Below are 17,856 nucleotides of genomic sequence, written 5' to 3' on the forward strand. Positions count from 1 at the left end.
TTACTAGGAATTATAGTGTTGGTTTTTTTTTGTTGTTGTTGTTTTTTTTATCTGAGCAACAAATGATCTCTTAGTTGGTAAAACCACAGTGCCAAGCCCAGACTCAATCAGAAGTGGGCTGAGGGACCTGGAGCAGGTGGCGTGTCCTGGTAGTCAGTTGTTGCAGACCAGAGAATTGGGTGTCCAAATCCTGGTCTGTTTGGATAAACAAGTCCTCCTAGGAGTCCAGCGTCAGGCTTCCTTTGTGGGCCAGTTCTATCCTCATACTTAAGTTTCTTCCCTAGCCAAGTCATGTTGGGAGTACTGCTGTCTGCTTTCAGGGGCTGCAAAATGCCCAGGAACTGGCAGGAAGCCTGTTTCTCGAGCAGGAAGCTCTCCAATTGAGAAGAGGCTTGTTGAAGAGAGACTGCAGTTAGTGGACAGTGGAGATAAGAGGTAGATGGCTGTTCTGAGAGCTGTCCAGGCAAAGGCAGCAGCAGAGCAAAGGCCCTCAGGTGTGGCGAACCTGGTCAGAACAGGGGGAGACCTCAGGGCCAGGGTGACAGACGCCCTTGAGGCTGTAGTGAGAGGGAGAGTAATTTGGAGATGATAAAGGGCCTTGGCTTGGGCTGTGTCTGAGTTTGCTAAGACGCTATCTAAGCCAGGGGTTGTAGCCCACACTTGTTATCCTAGCACTTGGAAGGCTGAGGTAGAAAGAATATAAATTTGAAGATAGCCTGTGTTACATAGCAAGACTCTTTTTAAAAATAATAATTCATTTATTTTATGTGCATTGAATGCATGTCTGTCTGAAGGTGTTGGATCCCCCTGGAACTGGAGTTACAGTTGTGAGCTGCCATGTGGGTGCTGAGAATTGAACCTGGGTCCTCTGAAAGGACAGCAAGAGCTCTTAACTGTTGAGCCATCTCTCCAGCACCCACATAGCAAGACTCTTATTTTAAAAGTTTAAAATGGAGGTTGGGGTATGGGGAGGCTGGAGTGGTAGCTCAGCAGTTAAAAGCACTGCCTGTTCTTACAGAGGATTCTGTTCCCAGCACCCACATAGTGGTTCATAACCATGTATAACTCTAGTTCCAGGAGTTCCAATATCCTCTCTGAACTCCATGGACACCAGGCATTGCACATGGTACATAGAAATGTAGGCAACACTCATACACACAAAATAATTAAAAAAAAACAAAACATAAAAACTAACCACATTAGCCTGCCTGTTTCTGATAGACAGACTAGACAGAGAAATCCATGGAGGCCTATAGACACAGTCCCATATTCACACAACACTTAGCAAACACTGGACTTCCCACACCAAACAGTTCTCCTGATTTTCTGCAGACAGTGGTCCCTGTACTTGAATTTGATGCAAACCACCCAAAGTTAACACAAAGCCCAGTAGGTTAATGGCTCAGTCCCACAAGTCTGCTTCCCACTTCATACCCAAGCCCAGGATGTTATTGTCCTTTCTAACCAATCTCCTGTAATTGGGAGTTCCCCTAATCTCTTCCTCAAGTTTGATAATTTGTTGTAGTGACTCCTAGAACTCAGGAGCATACAAGTATGGGGTAATTATAAAGGATACCTCAGCAGAGACAGATGAATAGCCAAATGGAGGGGTACATGGGAAAGCTATATGGGAAGGGCATGAAGCCCCCATCCTCTCCAAGCATATCCCCTACTAGCACCTTGAGTGGAAGTTCTCCCATCTTAGTGATTTTTATCATGTAGGTGTGGTTGATTATAACTTTCTCTGGGGCTCCTCCCTCTGCCTCCAGAGGTTAGCAAAATGGTGTTGAAGGTCTTCCCGAGCTTCTAGTGATGGTCTGGTCTTTCTAAGTGATCATCCCTCAACCTGCTGCTACCCAGAAGTCCATCAACAGGTAATCTCAATAGAAGGAAAGGCAGTTTGGAGCTAGGGTTACAGCTCAGTCACAGATATGTGTCCAGCATCTGTGCTCCCTTTTATTCCATTGCCAAAACACTCATACCACCTAGGAAATTCCAAGTGATTTAAAAGCTCTGCGTCACCGGGCAGTGGTGGCGCACGCCTTTAATCCCAGCACTCAGGAGGCAGAGGTAGATGGATCTCTGAGTTCGAGGCCAGCCTGGTCTACAGAGCAAGTTTCAGGACAGCCAGGGCTACACAGAGAAACCTTGTCTCAAAACAAAACAAAACAAAAATAATAATAAAATAAAATAGATAAAGCTCTGTGTCAGGGACCAAGCTAGAACAAATGCCACTTCTAGCATCCTTGTTACTCTGGAAGTGATCAGAGTTTAGAAGGTCGGTGTCGGAACTGGAGGCAGAGCCCAGACATGTGCGGATGGTTGGCTGCTGTTGAGAGCACGCGTCTACTCAGTGGCATTCAAGAAATTTTATGAAGTAGGAAATAGGTTTTGTGAGAAGTCTGTTAAATAATACCTAGTTTCAGGCTAATGTTCACATTCTGAGAGTTAAATGAATCAAATTCAGCTAAGATTTTCTTTAGTTAAACGTGTACTAGATGCTTTGAAGAACATTTTGATTTACAGTGTTTTCCTCCTACAATGGTAAGTTTAGCTTTCTGCTGCTCTGTTTGTGTTGTATTTTGTCTGAGTGTGCTCTCTACTAGAGCATGCTCCCATTGAGAGAGCCGTGGTGCCAGTGTTTTCTCTCCTTTTGCACAGGAGTTTTAGTGTCAGGCTTACTGTCTCTGTACTCCCTAGGTTGGATGGGGGGTTTTTGGTGGGGGAGGGGAAGTTTCTCTCTGTTGCCTTGGCTGTCCTAGAAGATCCTATGTATACCAGGCTGGCCTTAAACTCACAGCCATCCGTCTTCTGAGATTAAAAGGCGTGCACTACCACACCTATTTGTTTGTTTTTTGTTTGTTTTTTTTTAATGCTAAAATTATGTAAGTTGTTGTCTTTTCTATAATGCTTTCTCTGAACACCTTTACAGAGAAGTATGGCCAAGACTAATGTGACCTGGTTTGTACCTAGGTGCCTGAAGGAAGATCCTGCAACAATGTCCCTGCTGCAGAGAAGCCTGGATCCTGAGAAGACCCTGGGTCTGGTGGATGTGCTGTACACAGCCGTGTTGGACCTAAACCGCTGGAGAGCGGGAAGGTTGGTGTCCCTCCACTCACTTGAAGTAGCTGTACATGTGGTTTGCATTTTAGATCCACAGCCAGGAGCAATCCATGTGTGCTCATGCCACAGAGTATGTGGTAAGGGAATAAGAAAGAAAGCTGAGCCGGGCAGTGGTGCCACTCACCTTTAATCCCAGAGGATTAAAGACTGAGGTGAGGCAGGTAGATCTCTGGAGTTTGAGGCCAGCCTGGTCTCTGGAGTGAGTTCCAGGACAGTCAAGGCTACACATAGAGAAACCCTGTCTTGAAACACAAAACAACAACAAAAAAGGAAAGCCAGGCAGTAGTGGCATATGTTTTAAACCCAGCACTCAGGAAGCAGAGGCAAGGGGATCTCTATGAGTTCCAGACCAGCCTGTTGTACAAAGCAAGTTTCAGGACAGCCAGAGCTGTCACACAGACAAACCCTATTCCTACCCACTCACCCCACCCTCCAAAAAAAACAAGAAAGGGCACTTTCTGATAACTTTATTTCAAGATGGGTCAAACATGTAGAAAAGATGCAAGAAAAGAGCAAAGCTTTATTCTTTCTCCTTTACCCATATTTCTTAATCTGTTAACATTTCATTCTTTTAATCAGAAAGGAAGGTCATAGAGAGAACTTTTGACCCAGTTCCCATCCTCATAAACAAAAGCAGAGAAAAGTTTAGAAAATGTACTTGTATCCTTCATGAAGCTTATTTGTACTTGGAAGGAGGCAAAAAGTTAGAAGCTCCACTCTGAGTTGTTCATGTTAGTACTGGTGGATACCGTAAACGTACAGCCATGCCTGAAGGGCTGGAGCAGCCCAGCACAGCAACATGGCGCTGGCAGGCCTTGCCCTCCCCGCTTCCCTCTCCCTTGTAACTTTAGATTACATCCCTAAAGCTGGCCACCACGGTCTAGTCCCTTTGGACACTTTCGTATGCCAGACTTGTTCCTAAGACTGATCACCAAGGTCCAGCTACCAAAGTTTTGAAATCCAGCAATAAAAAGTCCCCTTTTGGCCAGACGGTGGGGGCACCCACCTTTAATCCCAGCACTCGGGAGGCAGAGGCAGGGGATCTCCCAGTTCAAGGCCAGCCTGGGCTACAAAGGAGTTCCAGGACAGCCAGGGAGAAACCCTGTCTTGAAAAACCACAAACCAAAAAAAAAAAAAAAAAACCCAAAAAAAGTGTCCCCGTTGGGCTACCCTAATTCACATGCCCAATCTAAACAAACCCACTCATCCTAACGGGGTTTCTCCTTTCCCTTTATAAACTCTCCATTGCCTGTGGGTCTGTCTCCTCTATCCAGAGGCAGTCCTTTGTCCCTCAGGGGCAAATACCCTTCCCCCGTTCTTGTCCTTTCCCCTTGTCCCTCGTCCTCTGTCTCCTGTCTGTCTCTCGGAGGAGATAAATCTCTATGCTGAGAACTTGGTCTTGGTGTGCCCTGTGCAGACCCCCGTTCTTGCCATTCTCTCATCTCTTTTCCCTTCCTCTCCTGACACTCCATTTGGACTTCAGGCTGGCCTCAGATTTACTCTGTAGTCCAAATTGGCCTTGAATTTTTGAAATCATCTTACTGTGACTCCTAGGGATACAAGCCACCACACCCAGCTTTCTCCTCTTAACACATGATGAGTTCAGTGAAATGTCAAGGGTCATAGCAGCCATCAGCTGCCTTTTCCCCTGCCTCATGTTCTATTTATCTACAGTATTCTCCTGCAGTAGAGAGAGTACTTGGGTCAGGCATCGTCACACACACGCCTTTAATCCCAGAACTTGCAGTCAGGAGGCAGAGGCAGGAGGATCTCTTGAGTTTGAGGCCAGCCTGGCCTGGTCTACAGAATGAGTTCCAGGACAGGCAGGGCTACACAGAAAGACCCTGTCTTGAAAAACCAAAAGGAAAAAGAAAAGAAAAAAGAGTACTCAAAAATCCTTGGAAGTAACAGCATCAGTACTTAGGGACCCTAACACCTTTCTCCCTCCCCTCCCCCACCTCCTACTGTTTGCATTTGTCCATTGTTTTTCTGCCGAATCTGCCAGTTGCACCTCCATACTAGCCAGGCCCTGCTCTTGTATGCTACACGTAAGTTTCACTCCAGCTGCAGACACCACATTATGTGTAGCCTTCTGTTAAACACTGGGTATTCATTTACTTATGTATAAAGCAGATGAACCCAGTACCCACCTGCCCTAGTTTACCTTCTATTGTGATAAGACCAGGGCCAAAAGCAACTAGGGGAGGAAAGGGTTGATTTGGTTCACGGATTATACAGTCCTTCATCTGTGGAAGCCAAGGCAGGAACCTGGAGGCAGGAGGTAAGCAGAGACTGAGAAGGAATGCTGCTTACTGGCTTGCTTTATATGGCTTGCAAAGTCTGTTTTCTTATACATCCCAGGACCACATGCCTGGAGTGGCACTGCCCATAGTGGGCTGGGCCCTGCCTCATCAATCATTAATCAAGAAAATTCTCACGTGGGGCTGAAGAGCTGGCTCAGCGGTTAATAGCACTGATTGCTCCTCCAGAGGTCCTGAATTCAATTCCCAGCACCATATAGTGTCTCATAACCATCTATAATGAGATCTGGTGCTCTCTTGTGGCATGCAGGCATACATGCAGACAGAACACCATATACATAATAAATAAATAAATCTTAAAAAAAAAAAAAAAAAGAAAGAAAGAAAGAAAATGCCCATGCCAGGCAATGGTGTCGCATGCCTTTAATTCCAGCACTCAAGAGGCAGAGGCAGGCAGATCTCTGTGAGTTCGAGGCCACCCTGGTCTACAGAGTGAGTGCCAGGACAGCCAAGGTTACACAGAGAAACCCTGTCTCAAAAAACCAAAAAAGGAAAAGAAAAGAAAATGCCCAGTCGTGGGGGCTGGAGAGATGCCTCAGAGGTTAAGAGCACTGGCTGTTCTTCCAAAGGTCCTGAGTTCAATTCCCAGCAACCACATGGTGGCTTATAACCATCTATAATGAGATCTGGTGCCCTCTTCTGGCCTGCAGGCATACATGCAGCCAGAACACTGTATACATAAATAAATTTTAAAAAGAAAAAGGAAAGAAAAGAAAATGCCCAGTCTTACCTATAGCATTGCCTGTCAATGGAGGTTCCAATTCCCAGATAACTAGCTTATGTCAGGTTGATTTAAAAAAAAAAAAAAAAAATCAACCAGGACACCACCAGAAAGGTCCTTTTCTCAAAGTCAGGCAAGTTCTTGTCCCTTCTTTCCTCCGTCTCCCTGTAGCTCACTTGCCCACTTTGTAGTGCTGAGGCTTAAAACATCATCGTGCTAGTTAGTAGTCCACACCAAAAAAGGCTTTCGTTCTGCAACTTGGGATGTCCTTTCCTCTTTTCTTTTCCTCCTATTCAAATAGGGAACAAGCTCTGCCCTGTATACAGATCCAGCTACAAAGGGACATTTGTGATTTTGGGAACCAGGCTGACCTGCCCTCTGGAAATGGAAGCAAATCCTCAGGCCTGCAGAAGACCTTCTCCAAACTAACATCTCGGTTCACCAAGAAGGTGTCATGCACCAGCTCCAGCAGCACACACTATTCCAAAACCGTCTTCACAACTGGGTGTTCAGAGGAGAAGGCCAAGATGCCAGGCAATATTGATACACGGTTACAGAGCATTTTGAACATTGGTAACTTCCCTAGGACTACAGACCCTTCCCAGTCGGCTCAGAATTCCAGTAATCCAATGGTCAATGGTTTTCTCCTGGAGAGTCATGAGAACTTCCTGCATGGGGATGATAGCAAGGATGAGAAGGGCATGAACTTACCCACTGATCAGGAAATGCAGGAAGTGATAGATTTTCTCTCAGGCTTTACCATGGGCCAGTCCCATCAGGGGTCCCCACTAGTGACAAGGCGTAATTCTACTGCCACTGCCATGGTGACTGAACAGAAGGCAGGAGCCATTCAACCACAGCAGCCATCACTGCCAATGGCCCCTCCGCTACGGCCACCCCAGGCTGGAGCACACACGCCTCTGGCACCCCAGCAAGGTCTGGCACCTCAGCAGCAGTCTCCAAAGCAACAACAGCCCCAGGTCCAGTACTACCAACACCTGCTCCAACCCATTGGATCACAGCAGACTCCACCCCAGCCTCGGGCACCTGGGAAATGGGTACATGGCTCATCTCAGCAGCCAGCACCGCCCATGGCAGCGGGTCTGTCTCCTCTTGGTCAGTGGCCTGGCATATCTGATCTCAGCTCTGACTTGTACAGCTTGGGCCTGGTGAGCAGCTATATGGACAATATGATGTCAGAAGTTTTGGGACAGAAGCCACAGGGACCTAGGAATAACACCTGGCCAAACCGTGACCAAAGTGATGGAGTCTTTGGAATGCTGGGAGAGATTTTGCCTTTTGATCCTGCAGGTAGGTGAGGCCTTCCCACTGCTCACCCCATTTAAAGATACAACACAGTCACTGATGAAATCTGAGAGGCTTATCCGCTACAAGCCTTATGAAGGTACAGTACATGTGTGTACTAGTGTGTTCTACTAGTAAGCACCGCCCCTGCCCCCTTAGCTGCCTTTAGGACCTTCTGTCTGTCTTCTCTCAAGTGCAGGGAGATGTAGCAAGAACGAGAAGCAGACTGGGGAGGTGGCTGAGAAGATAAGGCCCCATGTAGCCTTGGCTGCTGTGGAACTCACTCTGTAGACCAGGCTGGCCTCGAATTCACAGAGATCACCTTGAAATCACTTGCCTCTGCCTCCCGAGTGCTGGGATTAAAGGTTCACCACCACTGCATGGCAAGAGCCCTGATTTTGTAATCCTATTTTTTTATTTTATTTTTTACTTTTTCTGGTACTGGGGATTGAACCCAGGGCCTCTCAAATGGTAAGCAAGCACTCCACCACTGAGCCATATACCCAGCCTGTCTTTCATTTTTTAAATTTTGAAACAGAGTCTCACTAATTTGCCAGGTTGACCTCAGATTTACTCTGTAGCCATGATAGGTTTTCAGTTTGGGACCTTGGGGCTGGAAAGATGGCTTAGTGGTTAAGAGCACCAGCTACTCTTGCAGAGGACCCGGGTTCACTTCCTCTTCTGGTCTGAGTGGGTGCTGTGTGCATGTGCACAGACATACATGCAGGCGAAACAAATACACATTTTTAAAAAGAGAAATTAAGGCAAGTGTGATGGTGTACACCTTTAATCCAAGCATTGGGGAGGCAGAGGCAGGTCTCTGAGTTGAGGCCATCCTGGGCTATAGTGAGAACCTATCAAAAAAAGAAAGAAATGAAATTTGATGAAAGATACTAGCATTTCTTTCCTCTCCCCTCCCTCTCCCTCTCCCTCTCCCTCTCCCTCTCCCTCTCCCTCTCCCTCTCCCTCTCCCTCTCCCTCTCCCTCTCCCTCTCTCTCCTCTCCTCTCCTTTCCTCTCCTCTCCTCTCCTCTCCTCTCCTCTGTCCTCTCTCTCTCTCTCTCTCTCTCTCTCTCTCTCTCTCTCTCTCTCTCTCTCTTCTCTCTCTCCTCTCTCTCCTCTCCTCTCTCTCCTCTCCTGTCTCTCTCTTCTCTCCTCTCTCTCTCTCTCCCCTCCCCTCCCCTCCCCTCCCCTCCTGACAGAATTTCTCTGTGTAGTAGACCAGACTAGCCTCGAACTCACAGAGATCTGCCTGCCTCTGTCTCCCAAATGCTAGGATTAAAGGCATTCGCCAACACTGCCTGGCCAACACTAACATTTCTTTTGTTTTTCTTTTTGTCCACTTGGCTCATTATGCCATTTTCAAAGGTGTGTCCTTGAGCATTTTGCTCACAGCTACCTCTTTTGTCCCTCCCTCGCACTGGTCCTTTCCTTCTCCCAAACAGGCATCTTAACAGTCTCTGCCAACCTGAAGGTTCACAGTGTGCAGGTGGGTTCACATTTCATTTAGTATTCCTATCTTTCGGGTTTTTTGTTTTTTGTTTTTCCTTCTGTTCTGGAGAGGCAGCCCAGGTCCTCGTGCATGTTAGGCAGACCCTCTCTCTACACCTGGACCATATCCCTGGCCCCACCTATTACCTTCTTGTTGGCACGTCTCCAAATGCCTCTCTTCTGCTTTGGGTTTGGTTTGTTTTGCTGCCCTGCACATCACTGTTCAGTCCTGTGCAGAGTGTTCAACTGTATCTTAATGCATTCTGAAATTTGGTCTTTGTTACACTGAACAGACAAGTCTGCTTACTGGCACGCAAGAAAATAATCTACTATGTGGCTTTGTTAAATTCCATGATGTAGTTGGTCAAAAATCATGTGATTCTCTTAAGTTGTTAAATACTGCAAATTCACAGTAGTAAGACATCAGAAATTTTAAGTCAGTTCATAGAGATGGCTCAGCTGTTATGAGCATCTTTTGCTCTTCCAGAAGACCTGAGTTTAGTTTCTAAAAGTCATGTCTGGCAGTTCTACACCTCTGTAACTCTAGCTCCTGAGGATCCAATGCCATTGGCTAGCTTCCAGACGCCCACCAGGGCATGCACACATACACACATTAAAAATTCTTTCGAGTTTTCATGTGTATGAATGGTTTGCCTGTATATATGGGTGTGCACCGTGTGCATGCCTGGTGCCTGCCCAAGTCAGAAGAGGGCCTCCGGTTCACTGGAACTAGAGTTATAGACAGCTATGAGCCACCTGCATGTGGGTGCCTGGACGCGAATCCAGGGCCTCTACAAAAGCAACCAATGTTCTTAACCATGAGCTATGGCTCCAGTCTCGTACTCACACAAATTTTTTAAAATAAATTTTAGATTTATTTTTTGTTTTGGTTTGAGAAGGGTCTCAATATGTAGCCTTGGCTGGTTTGAAACTCACTTTGTAGACCAGGCTGGCCTTGAACTCACTAAGATCCACCTATCTCTGCCTTCTGATTGCTGGGATTAAAGGCATGAGCCACCATGTCCAGTGTAGATTTTTTATGTATATGAATGTGCACATGAGCATCTGGGAATTATGGATGGTTGTGAGCCATCATGTGGGTGTTGGGAATTGAACCAAGGCCTTCTGCAAGAGCAACAAGTACTCTTACTTGCTCAGCCATCTTTCCAGCCCCTGAAATTTTTTAATGAATTCCTATTTGTGTTAAAAAAAAAAAAATGTAGCTTTGGAGCTGGGCCGAGTGGTGCACATCTTTAATCCCAATACCCAAGAGGCAGAGGCAGGTGGATCTCTCTTGAGTTCAAGGCCAGCCGGGTCTACAGAGCAAGTGCCAGGACAGCCAGAACTACACAGAAAAACCATGTCTTGAAAAACAAACAAACAAAAAAAACCCAGTTAGCTCTGGGAGACTGAGTCAGGGGTTCACTGAGAGTTCCAGGCCAGTCTGTGCTATGTAGTCCTTTGTGGGCACATAGCAAGATCTTTTCTCAAGAAGCAAAACCAAACGTAGCTGTGGACAGTTCAGAGCTTCGTCCTTTGTCCTCCCTTCACACCCAGCCTAGCATAACTCCTGCTGACAGCCCCACACACACCAACCCCAGCCTCAGACCTGTGTGCTCTAAGCTCTATCTTGTGCAGGGAGTAGCCATAGCCTGCAACCAACTTTACTTATGTTCTGTGTGTACAATGGCTCGTCCTTGGAGGGGAAGAGAGGCAGAGGTCAGTTTGGCCTTAAACCCCGATTTTTCCTGTCTCTACACAGTGGGCTCAGACCCCGAGTTTGCACGCTACGTGGCCGGAGTGAGCCAGGCAATGCAGCAGAAGCGGCAAGCCCAGCATGGCCGCCGGCCGGGCAATCCCCGGGGCAACTGGCCGCCCATGGATGATGCCCATCGGACCTGGCCTTTGCCAGAGTTCTTCACAGAAGGGTGAGTTCTGCCTACAGGAAGGAAGCCAACTTTGGATCTGGATGCCCCAGACAGCCTCAGTTAAAGGGGAGGCGCACTGGCTTTTCGTTCGTGTTCACCGGGTAGTGAAAGAGTGAAGTGGCTAAATCTTCATGGGGTCAGATCCTAATATAGGATGCCAGGGGTATGATGTATCCACATAAATACACCTCTGCTATGAATGAGTACAGAAAGATAGCCTTTTGTAAATGCAGTACATGTATATGAGGTTTTTAAAATATTTTTAAATTTTAAAAAAATATTTTATCTCTTAAAAAATTGTAAAGACTGTGAAGGGGGGCTAAAAGAAAAAATTAAAAATATATAAATACTAACTTAGGAGTAAAGCAAGAGAAAACAAACAAGCCTTTTCCTTGTAGAGTAGGGATCTTTTTTTTTTTTTTTTTTTTTTTTTTTGGTTTTTTTTTTTTTTTTTTTTTTTTTGGTTTTTCGAGTAGAGTAGGGATCTTATTTAACAGTGTTTCATATGGTCTTTCTGGTAAAAGGAGCCTGGGTGTGAAACCCAAGAACTTGTGGAATGCTGTTGTTACAGCCCACAGAAGGCAAAGTAGGCCTGGGGTCGGTGGCTCTGTGGTAGAGTGCTTACCTAGCAATGTGCAAGGCCCTGCACTCAATCCCCAGCCCAGCAAAAACCAAGGTGCATGCTCCAGTTCTAGTGCATTGGAAAGTCTTGGTGGTGGGACACGGTGGGACACACCTGTAATCCTGGCATGTGGGAGGTGGGTACAACTGTCGTGAATTCAAGGTAGCATGGACTACATAGCAAGTTCTAGGCCAGCCTGAGTTACCTAGAAAAGCCTCATTTCAGAGGGAAAAAGTAACCCAGCTGGAGAGGTGGTTCAGTGACTTAGAACCTACATGGTGGATCACAACCGTCTGTAACTTCAGTTCAGGGGAGTCGACCCTCCTCTTGTGGCTTCTGAGGGCACCTGCACACAGGTAGTGCACATACACTTACGCAAGCACGAATAAATACACCTTTAAGAGAGAATATGAATTTGTGTCTCATAGTACTTTTTGGTTAATAAGTCTGGATGGTGAAAGAGCATCCTCACTTTACTTTTCTCTAAAACCAATTGCATACCACCCCACAGGCTTCTGAGAAATAAAAGGAAGTAAAGACACTTTTGAAGAGAAAGGAAGAAATGTCAAGTTTTGCAGGGAGTGACAGCAGAGTCTAATTGGTCTAGGAGTTGTGGTAAGGCTGTGGGAGGTCCATGACCAGTTTCTCTCCACTCTCAGGGACAGCCTGCACAGCGGCTGGGCAGGTGCTCAGGGAGACTCCGCCAGCTCCAGTGATGAGACCTCTTCGGCCAATGGGGATAGCCTCTTCTCCATGTTTTCAGGGCCTGACCTTGTGGCTGCTGTCAAACAGAGAAGGTAAGGAGATTGCTAAGCCAAGGACTGGAGAGTGGGACAGCCAGAATGTTGTTCCTGCCAGCTTGCCCTGTGACGGGACAGAGGCCTTGGAGGCACCTCCACGATGTATCTTCCACGAGGAAGGTGCTGGCCTGGGGTTGCAGGATCTGTGAGGGGCTGGTGGGACACTGGCAGTGTTCTGTGAGAGAAGGAGGTCACCCCGGTGGGGTCTGTACTGTCTAGAGGAGCTCTGGCACAGATATGCTGTATCTTGCCCCTTTAACTCAGCAATGTCAAACTGGCATGCTTTTATTGTTCTAGGATATTTTAATCTTTGACAGTTTTATGCATGTAAACAATGTATATTGGTCATACTCTATCACAAAGTTTTTTTTTTTTTTTTAAGTCCCAAACATACCCAGTGTATGTTAAAGATTTTCAGTAACTGTTGAGTAAATTCATGAGAAGCCAAAGCGGGTTACCTCAGAGAGCTGTGAAAACAGCCAGTGCTATCTCCATGCTGGCTGTTCCTCCTGCCCACTTCCTGTAAGGGCTTTATAGGCATGCTGGCTCCTCCCATGTCACACTGACCTTGGTGGACCCAAGGCCTCCTCACCTAGACTGGGGACCTAGAGACCAAGAGCAAGCAAGCACTTAGTCTGTCTGAGTCCCAACAATGAAGCCAAGGGGTCATTGCTCTGAGCTCTGGATTCTTTCAGGAAACACAGCAGCGGAGAGCAGGAGACCAGCACACTGCCCTCACCACCTCTTCTTACCACAGTGGAGGATGTGAACCAGGTACGTGAGCTGGCTCATGCTAAAGACGTTGAGCCTCAAAGTCATAAGGGGTCTCCTCTTGGTGGTGAATTATTTTCTCATAAATGGTGAGATATGATCACCTCAGCTGGTACAGTCTTTTGTAGAGGAAGCTCTGCTGTTTGTCTCATGTGAGAGCCACATGCCACACTCCCTGTTCAGATCAGTTAAATATAAGTAAGGGCTGTGGGTGCATGAGTGGTGGGAGGCCCTGTAAATACATACCCCAGCACTGTGGAAGTGGTACACATATCTAGGTGTTTCTGTGCAGACATACGAATTCACTTCCACAGTTGGGCTACGAGACTGTTGTGTGGGTTGTACAGGCATTGAGTGCTGATGTCACTGTAAGAACTTCCCTTGCACCAGGCTGTGGGGGGAGGGTGGGAGATCTGGGGGTGGGGTGGGGTGGGACACAATGACAACTTACCACAAATGGCACTAAGAACTCTCTTCTGTTCCCCAGGATAACAAAACCAAAACATGGCCACCCAAAGCACCGTGGCAGCACCCTTCCCCACTGCCCAGCACGCTGCCCAGCCCTGCTGCACCTCTCTATGGAGTCTCCAGTCCCGGCAGCCAGTGGAACGATACCATGCAGATGCTGCAGTCCCCTGTGTGGGCTGCAACCAGTGACTGCAGTACCACCTCCTTCACCTATGTGCAGACACCACCCCAGCCCCCACCTCCACCAGCACACAAGGCGGCGCCCAAGGGCTTCAAGGCCTTCCCTGGGAAGGCTGAGCGCAGGCCAGCCTATTTGCCCCAATACTGACCACAGCTAGCTTGTTGCCCATCAAAGCCGTTGGGGCAACTGTCCCCAGGGCTGAGTAGCTGATACTAGCCCCGAAAGGACCAGTGCACCCCTGTCCCAGGCACGGAAACGTTCCTTGGGTCAGAGGTGATTGGCAGCTCCAAGTCTTTAAACCCTGATTTCTTAAACTTTGAAGGTAGCAGACCCCTGGGAGACAGCTGAAGATGGAGATTCCTGACACTCAGGGGGATGCTGGCAATCTGCATGCTTAACAAGCACCTCAGGTAATCCTGGTGCAGGTGGCCAGAGGCCACACTTGGAAAACACAGTCCGAAGGTTGTCAGTCCTGCATGTGGGAAAGGCATGAGGCCTGCAGGCTGAGAACAAAGCTGACCATTCTTTGAAACTCTCTTCTTGAACACACTGAGTGGGACCCACACCCATCACTGATTTTATAGATACTTCTCATGTAGGTTTTCAGTTAAAAATGTCTCCTGCCTAAAACACAGTGGCTATCTTAAGACCCCAGGTACACTGGCTGGAGGCTAGCTCAGCGCTGGCTTCATTTGAGCTTATACAAGACACTGGTGATCAGAAGCGGCCACCTGGCTTCCTCTGGGTTGGTAGTTCCTCTGCTCAGAAGCGCCCAGGGGTGTAGGCTCATGTAATTTACAAGAGCAGGATTGGGAAGCCGCTCTCAGAGGCATGCTCCTGGCCACGCTATGGAGCCAGTTGGCCCACGTCGAGAGCAGAGTAAAGCTGCATCTGCTGCCCTCAGCTCCTTCACCATGACCAAGGCAGCACCCACACTCCCTGAAGGAAGGAACTGTGGGGAGGGGTTGCACCAAGACCCCCACACTCAGAACCACAGTGACATCTGCAAGCTGGCTCAAAAGACAAAGGAATTATGATGTAGACAGGAATTCAAAGTCTCTGTTTAGTCAGCAACAACAAAAAACCACCTCACTTTTAGTTAACATGTGCCATTAAACAGATTTGGGGATATTTTCCAGCCAGAATGGATCCAGAAGAATTGAATGGTGCTTCAATTGAGAAATAATAATAAATATATCTATATAGAGTAGACATTTCCCACTATATATTAATTGAGGTTGCAGAAAGTTCTTTATATAAAACTTATTTAAAATTTTCATATTTCATCTTTGAAAATGTCTAATTGAGAAAAATCCATGATATTTTCTGGTATGAAAGTTTGACAGTATTAATTTTTTTTATATTTTCTTAAATCATTAAACCATTTTAATATATGTTAACTACTAATAAATGGTTTATTCTTTCTAACTCCATGTAAGCTTTTCCAACAAAGATTGTAATAACACATTTATGTTCTCATTTTTCTACAGATAAATTTATATTTAAAAATACCAAAAAGAATCTATGTATACACACACCGTCCACACGCACACACAGTTCACACACGAGAATGCTATTGAGGACCTGTCTGTCGGGTGTCTGAGCCCGGCCACCTGTTGTCAGTACTGTGTCTCCTCCAAGCTGCTGGAGGCCCTGGCTGTTGTCGTTTGTGCTGTGTGGGGGTGCCACTTCTGCCTGTGCTGACGATCCTTCACCTCACCATGTTTACAGAGAACTGTTTTGTACATAGAGTTCCCCAGGCACGTACTTTACACCAGCCCTGTGTGGCTGCTGTCTGTGTTAGCTGTCACAGTGTGCACACTAATCTGTTCAGAGTTCCTTGTGGCTGTTTTACTTGTAAAAACTTTGTATTTCCTTCAGTAATGTGTCCACAGTGCCCTGTGTTTCGAGTTCTAGTCCCCTGCAGTACTCATTTTCATAGTGCCTCCCTGAAGACCTCACCCTGGGCCAAGGTCCCTCCTTGGTGCCCCAGCACAGGTGACACTAACTGTCACCTCTGGTCTGTTTTTCTCTATTAAGAAAGACATTTTGTCTCCATGGCTGTGAGACCGTGTGAAGCAGTTTGTGTAGTCTCCACATAGGTGCTGTTACCAGCACCGCCTTGCCCTGAACACTGGTAATCCCAGGTGCTGCGCTTGGCAGAGGCGTCTTGCCAAAGCGCATGTATGTGCGCGTGAGTGTGTCCTCAGCACGGCCAACGCATGGCTGCCTTGCTCGGCATCAGCAGGACATCATGTGAATAGTTGTGACCTTCCAAACTGGAACTCGACATTTTGTATCTTACTTTTAAAGCTCCTATAAGTAAATAACTATTGGCTTTATTAAAATATACATTTAATAATACTCTGTATCTTATTTAAAATTAACTGCAGCGGACACATGTCAGAAGCAATAACTCACTTGGTAGAGCTCACTTGGTTCCATGCAGGAACCGGTTTCCAGGTCAGCTTGTCCTCTGAGTCTCAGACCACTCAAGGGATGGGATCGCACAGGCAGGGAGCACGTCAGCCAGTTGCAGCCCTAAGGTCATTGGCCTCTCGAAGGTCAACTGGCTGAAGCCTCTGCATGGGCAGGTGACGACTAGAAGAATGTGGACTCTTTCTGGAGTTGGTCATAGCACCCTCCTCTAGCAGGATGCTGTGACCTATCCCAACAGCCTGTCTAAGGAGCAAACCCAGGAATGATGGGTTTTCTGCCCTGTGCCTCTCAGTAAACTCATCTGTAATCCTTGCCTTTTAGAGGTAGATACAAGAGGCTCAGTGCAAGGCCGGCCCTTGCCTGACCCTGTCTCAGACAAAAACAACATAGAGGTAATTGGGTTGTACTTCAGTGGTGGAACACAGCTTAGCAAGCCCAAGGCCCTGAGTTGAGTGCCCAGTGCCAGTAAGTAAACAACCAGCAGGAAGACAGACGACTTACTGTGCTCCTGTTTGGCTTCTGTGCCCAGTGCTTCTGTGCCCAGTACTGTTAGCTACTTCCGTTTATATCAGTGGTTAAGAAAGAAAGGAGCATGGTAGCCCTACCATGTCCTGGATGGGCTGGGACGGAAGCAGAGATGTTATTCCCTGACCTCCTGGAGGACTTGGGTGGCCTCAGCCAGTGTGAGGAATGGAGGAACACACCAGCAGTTGAGATCCTTAGGAGGCTTGGGAGCTTCCTTCCCTCCGTGGGAATTCCTGCATCTTACCAGCCATGGGTTCAGTCTGCTCTGCTGTGTAGGCCACTCCTGCCATCTACCTGATCCTGGAACAAATGAGAAGTAACCTGGTGGTTCAGCTCCATGACTGTCAAGAGGCCGTGGAGATGGGCAGCATGACCGGAGCCCAGGGAACAAGCCTGTCTGGCTTGGGTCCTGGATTTGACCTTACAGCTGGACTTAAAATTTAATCACAGCTCCAGCGGGAGTGTGTGTGCTCTTGTGCTGGTTACCCGGTTGGGAATGTAGGCCTAGGTGACAGGAAGGACTGTCTCAGGAGGGTCAGGCCCTTGCTAGAAGGCCACATTGCATGCAGATTTGTGCAGTTCTTATTTTTGTCCTATAGGGGAGACAACGCAATTTTTCTCATCCTTGGTAAAAGTACCAACAACCAATTTAGAAACGTCATTAAGTAAATCATCACGTCCTTTTAAGAGTATCCTCAAGTGCACCATATCCCTTTATGTCACAGCCATTAGGCCCTCTTCCCGGACAGCATCAAGCTTCCCGAGGCACCCATCCCTCCTCATTTGCCCATGCTATCTTACCCTGTGGCTCTAATGAAGTGGTTCTCAGACTGTGGGTCGTGACCCCCATGTGGAGCCAATGACCTTTTCACAAGGGTCACCTAAGACCATGGGAAAACAGATATTTACATTACAATTCATAGCCAGTAACAGAACTACAGTTATGAAGTAGCAAAGGAAATAGGGCTGGAGAGATGGCTCAGCGATTAAGAGCACTGACTGCTCTTCCAGAGGTCCCAAGTTCAATTCCCAGCAACCACATGGTGGCTAATAACTATAACTCCAAGATCTGACATCCTCACACAGACATACATACAGGCAAAACACCAATGTATATAAAAGAATAATTTTTTAAAAAAGATAAGTAATTTTAGGGTGTGGG

The 17,856-nt window shown here is 47.1% G+C and overlaps 1 protein-coding gene across 1 annotated transcript in view; it reads left to right on the forward strand.

Annotated features, from left to right (window-relative positions):
• Garre1 (granule associated Rac and RHOG effector 1) overlaps positions 1–16,094 on the forward strand; it is a 67,160-nt gene extending 51,066 nt beyond the window's left edge. The window contains exons 9-14 of the mRNA XM_059277511.1: positions 2,974–3,099; positions 6,467–7,476; positions 10,723–10,888; positions 12,170–12,307; positions 13,006–13,084; positions 13,569–16,094. Of these exons, the coding sequence (XP_059133494.1) occupies positions 2,974–3,099; positions 6,467–7,476; positions 10,723–10,888; positions 12,170–12,307; positions 13,006–13,084; positions 13,569–13,877 (1,828 nt within the window). The 3' untranslated portion in view covers positions 13,878–16,094. The remainder of the gene's footprint in view (positions 1–2,973; positions 3,100–6,466; positions 7,477–10,722; positions 10,889–12,169; positions 12,308–13,005; positions 13,085–13,568) is intronic.
• Positions 16,095–17,856: the final 1,762 nt, after the last annotated feature.

The sequence above is a fragment of the Peromyscus eremicus genome, chromosome 1 (assembly GCF_949786415.1).
Source record: "Peromyscus eremicus chromosome 1, PerEre_H2_v1, whole genome shotgun sequence".
Lineage (NCBI taxonomy): Eukaryota > Metazoa > Chordata > Mammalia > Rodentia > Cricetidae > Peromyscus > Peromyscus eremicus.